General features: G+C 52.4%; 1 protein-coding gene across 2 annotated transcripts in view; it reads left to right on the top strand.

The window, feature by feature from the left end:
- Positions 1 to 910: 910 nt before the first annotated feature.
- ING2 (inhibitor of growth family member 2) overlaps positions 911 to 5,252 on the top strand; it is an 8,768-nt gene continuing 4,426 nt past the window's right edge. Inside the window, exon 1 of one of the 2 annotated variants that reach the window (XM_003792791.3) lies at positions 911 to 1,526. In XM_003792791.3, coding sequence (XP_003792839.1) covers positions 1,346 to 1,526 — 181 coding nt within the window. In that variant the 5' untranslated portion in view covers positions 911 to 1,345. Of the gene's footprint in view, positions 1,527 to 2,258; positions 2,497 to 5,252 lie in introns of those variants that run through there. The other variant, XM_023514921.1, reaches the window with a different exon arrangement.

Genomic DNA, 5,252 nt, shown 5'->3' with positions numbered 1-5,252 from the left:
AAAAAAAAAAAAAGAAAGACCCCAAACGCTAGTGCTGTGTCTCTCTCTGCCTCACGACCGTCAATCCTTAAATGTGCAAAATCTCCCAAAATGTTGGTGTTTTTTTTTAAAGGTTGTCTGCTGGATTAACACCGCTTGCAGACGCGCCCCTTCCCCTAATTAAACAGCTTCCTGAAGACGGGAAGTGGAGGCGGGCAACACCGTTCAGATACCCGGGCGTCCAGAGACCTCCCGCGTCTGACCAGATAAAAGCACGCTCTGGCCGCAGCGAAATTTAAAAGCCAGGCCGACTAAAGGAGAAAGGAAACGCGCTAGGCGCGGGGACAAGCACCGCCTACCTCCCGGACTAGCCCGGCGCTCAGCGGGCGGCCGCCCAGCGGGAGGCTGTGCTGGCGGGAACTCGGCTGCCTGGCATGCTGGGAGCCGCCCCGCTGCACGCCGGGCCGCGTAGTTCCCGCAGGCCTCACTCCGGGTTGGAGCGAGAGTGGACGCTGGCTGCTCCTTTTAAGGCTCGAGAGGGGCCGACCATGAACCGATTGATGGGGAAAAAGTCGGTAACACCGGGCCAAGGTTCCCCTCGCCCTCGCGGGAAATACGGAAGGGAAGTCGGCCAGCCCCCTTTCCTTTCAGGTCCCATTCAGAAATTGAGCAGAGAGGCGGGCTTGACAGTGCGTCCCCTTTAAGGGGGGGCGGGGCGCAGCCTGCCGTTTGGCTGCCCTCCCGCGCCTTCACCCCCCCCGCAGAGGGCTGACTGACCAATCGTCCGGTCGGCGGAGGGAAGGCGGGAGAATGCGAACCCTCTGGTAGGGCGGTAGGGGCGGGCCCCTGGCCTTATTAGGAGAGAGTCCTGCGCAGGCGCAGAGGCGGTCGCCACGGAGGGGCGGGGGCAGGCCAGTGAGAGACTCTCCGACAGGCACGGAGGGGGATCCGGAGAGAAGGGGGCAGCTAGGGGCTTGTCATGGGCATCCGAGCTACGAGGCGGCATTGATAGCACCCGGGGACCCCGACGGAGACAAGAAGTGTCAGCGCGCGGGCCCCTGGCGCCAGCTCCGCTCGGGGATCCCCGCTGCTCTTGTCCTGGGGAGGGAGGGGAGAAAGGAGGGAGCCCGGGTGTCGCCCCGCCCCTGGGCTCGTTACCGCGGGGGCGGGGAGTGAGGGCTTCTTGTGCGGAGAGTGGAGACCGGGGTACTCGGTTGTACCCTCTCGAGCGGCCGCCGGTGTCCCCGCGGCTCCGGGCTGCTGGGCGGGGGAGTCGCGGCGGCCGTGGCTGTTGCATGTGCGGCTGCTGGATGCAGAGGCGGCGGCGGCGGCGGCCGCGGGGAGCAGCAGCAGCAGCGGCGGCAGGATGTTAGGGCAGCAGCAGCAGCAGCAGCAGCAGCTGTACTCGTCAGCCGCGCTCCTGACCGGGGAGCGGAGCCGGCTGCTCACCTGCTACGTGCAGGACTACCTCGAGTGCGTGGAGTCGCTGCCCCACGACATGCAGAGGAACGTGTCTGTGCTGCGGGAGCTGGACAACAAATATCAAGGTAGGGCCTGCGGTGCTGCCTGCGCGGGCCTCACCCCCGCCCGGATCCTCCGTTCCTCGCCGGTCGCGGCCGCTCGGAGCCTGCTTGGGCAAGTGCCACTTTCCCTTTCTCCTGTGACAGTCTCCCGAGTGCACAGACTGGTCTGGTGTAGGGGACGCGGAAGCGGGTCGGCAGGGCGGGTGCGTGGCTTTCCCTTCCCCCTTACGGAAAGGCGAGGACTTCTGTGGGGTCGTGGAGGCGGGGGCCACTCGTCAGCCCCTACTGCAGCCCCGGCGGCGGCAGCTGCTGTGCAGGGGAATCAGCCATTTTAAGCAGCAAGCATTTGTTCCAGTGCCTACCTGCCCCAGACGGCGGACCCTCCCACTCTGGCGAGGGAGCGGGCGAAGGGCAGGCTCCCGCAGGACAGCGGGCCTGGCTCTGTCCACCCTGCGGGGGCCCTCACACCTAAGCAGATGCCTTGGAACGTGCGAGGGGAGGGGGTGAGAGTGGGCTGCATAGGCGGCCTGCGGGGATGTCCCTCCCTCTGCGTCCAGCTCCCAGCTCGGGATAGAGCCGTCGGGTCCCCTCTGCCTCCGGGAAAAGTTCCTGACCACTTGGTGCTGCAGCTTTTCCCAGGGCTTTCAGCCAAATGGTTAAAGAGAAGGGTCCCCCGCAGGAAAGGGAAAGGAGGGGGAGTGTGTGGCGGGAGGCCTCCCCCGGACCCCTGGGGGCGGGGCCCTGCGGCCGTGACGTAGGACGTGGGAGGGGCGTGTCGCGCATTCCTCATCTTGGAAAATGGCTGGTGGTCGGAGACTTAGGCTGAGCTGGGCGCTCCGGGGGGAGCCAAGGCCGTGCAGGGCATTGGCTCGGCCCCAGCAGAGTCAGTGCTGGGGTCTGCGAGATATTTGTTGTGATGTTTCGAATCTCTTGACCAACCATTGAATCAAGATGAGGACACAGCTGCTGGGACCGTCGCTGACCCTAGCATCTCGTAGGTTCCGGGCCATGTATCACTTCCGGGCCCCAGGAGGAAGTGAGTTGGTTGACTGGGCAACCGCCTGGCGTCCCTTCACTCCTGCCGCGGTCCTCCGCCAAATTTCAGTGATGAGGCTAAAACCACTCAAGCTAGGACAGACACTCAAGCTTCCTTACAGACTGTTGTTTATCATGTACTGTCAGTGGCTCTTTTGTCTACTGCTCGAGTGCGAGCGGTTTACATGAGGAAATGTTTTGCATTCAATAACCCTGAATCAAGGAAGAGACCTTGCATCTAATGTGGAAACAGCCTTATGAATTTTAAAAATAACTTTTATATCGGTTCTCTGTTTTTGTAAAGAGGTCTCTAATACTATGGTTTAGTCTCTAAGGAATTCACTCCTGGAATGACATGTTGGCCTGTAGCATGTTAGAACATTTAAGTATCTCTGTTTTTGTATCGAGAAATTTATTTGTTTTCTAAATCTGTATGATTGGTATGACTGATCTTTGTTGAGGTGGGGAGAATTGACACTAGTTACTGTATAGCAATTACTGCGCCAGATGCAGGCCATTACATAAGGTAAAAACTCATTTTTTGTTTTTGAGACAGAGTCTCAAGCTGTCACCCTGGGTAGAGTGCCTTGGCGTAATAGCTCACAACCGCCAACCTGGGCTCAAGCAATCCTCTTTTTTTTTTTTTTTTTTTTTTTTTTTTTGAGACAGAGCCTCAAGCTGTCCCCCTGGGTAGAGTGCTGTGACATCACAGCTCACAGCAACCTCCAACTCCTGGGCTCAAGCGAGTCTCCTGCCTCAGCCTCCCAAGTAGCTGGGACCACAGGCGCCCGCCACAACGCCTGGCCATTTTTTTGTTGTTGCTTTCGTCATTGTTGTTTGGTGGCCTGGGCTGGATTTGAACCCGCCACCTTAGGTTTACGTGGCTGGTGCCTTAGCCACTTGAGCCATAGGCGCTGAGCCTCAAGCAATCCTATTGCCTCAGTTTTTTCTAGTAGAAATAGGGGCCTCGCTTTTGCTCAGGCTGGTCTGGAACTTGTGAGCTCAAGCAATCCACCCACCTAGGCCTCCTAGAGTGCTAGGATTACAGGTGTGAGCCACGGCACCCAGCCTGTAAAAACTCCTTTTACAGGTAAATTAAAATTTACAAAGAGTTTAAGTAATTTGTCCACTTAATTAGATGGAGAATATTTGACTGTAAAGCCTGCTACTTTAGATGCACATCCTTGTTTTCAAATATTTTGATTTTTTTAAAAAATAAGAGTTACCCAATGATACTTCTATACAAATGAAGCATGTGTGTGAATGGTAACCCCAAAATGATCGTCTGTGCTTAAGAATTGTACATTGAACCTTTTTAGTTTTTCAGATAACACCGAAGTTTGTGAAGCTTATAGGTTTTTACATCTCTTTAAAGACACATGTTTGGCCTGTAATCCCAGCACTCTGGGAGGCCAAGGCTGGTGGATCCCCTGAGTTCCAGACCAGTCAGAGCAAGAGCGAGACTCGACTCTAAAAATGTAGCCAGACATTGTGACAGCTGCTTATAGTCCCAGCTCCTTGGGAGGCTGAGGCAAGAGAATTGCTTGATTCCAAGAATTAGACGTGACTGTGAGCTATGATGCCAGAGCACTCTACCCAGCACAATAAAGTGAGACTCTTGTTTCAAAAAAAAAAAAAACACATGTTTGCCTTCACAAAAGTGAAGCTGTTTGAAGTTAGGGAAGGACACTATAATTTGTTGGCAGGGAAATCTGTTACCTGATCATCTATAATTATCATAAGTAGCTCTTGTAACATGATATTGTAGTAGTATAAAAATCTTCCACTTGTTAAGATTTTTATTAATTTCAGGATTAATATGAAAGTAGTGATCCTAGTTTTCACTCCATGAATGTAGTTACTGAGCTCAGCAGTTTTATATTTATAAACTTTATATACTTCTGTGTACTTGGTTCACATTACATGTTTTTTATTTATTCACTTGTTTCTTAAGTATTTTCTGGTTTTGGGTCTAATATTTAATAGCAGTATTTAGTGATATAGATTATATATGCAATCAAATAAGTTTCTTTCCTGCCTATTTGAGACACTCTGAAATTACTGAAGAATCTGTAAAATAGAGAAAGAAGAAAATTTCACAACAAATGAATATTTGTTATGGGATACGGTGTTAGAGAACCTTTGTTTTTGTTCCAGTCTTCTCATTCATAATTTCTTGGGTAAATAACCCTTGAATTAAAATTTAATGCTTAATTTCCTGTGGTTTATAGAATTTGCTTAAACTGTGGGATGGGACATACAGATCTGATAGTGTTCAGCGTCTGGGGTTCATATCTCTTGAGTTTCATTTTCTTCACTTGTAGACTTCCTCAGGGGTTACTGTAGGGATTAACTGAGAAATTCTTTACCACATAGAAGGGGCTTTATGCATGTTAATTTCCTTTCATCTTGTTGTTGTTGTTGTTGTTGTTGTTGCAGTTTGGCCAGGGCCAGGTTCCAATTCGGTATATGGGACCAGTACCCTACTCACTATGCCATAGGCTCTGCCCCCTTTCTTCTTTTACTATATAATAAAGTGTCTTAAAAATGTGATTGGTGGGGCAGCACCTGTGGCTCAAAGGAGTAGGACCCTGGCCCCATATACTGGAGGTGGAGGGTTCAAACCCAGCCCAGCAAAAAACTGCAAAAAAAAATGGCTGTTGTGGCTGTAATCCCAGCTACTTGGGAGGCTGAGGCAAGAGAATCTCTTTTTTT

The sequence above is a fragment of the Otolemur garnettii genome, unplaced genomic scaffold (assembly GCF_000181295.1).
Source record: "Otolemur garnettii isolate 467f Iridium unplaced genomic scaffold, OtoGar3 scaffold00061, whole genome shotgun sequence".
Classification (NCBI taxonomy): domain Eukaryota; kingdom Metazoa; phylum Chordata; class Mammalia; order Primates; family Galagidae; genus Otolemur; species Otolemur garnettii.
Note: the sequence above shows the minus strand (reverse complement) of the source record. Positions and strands in the feature narration are given on the sequence as shown.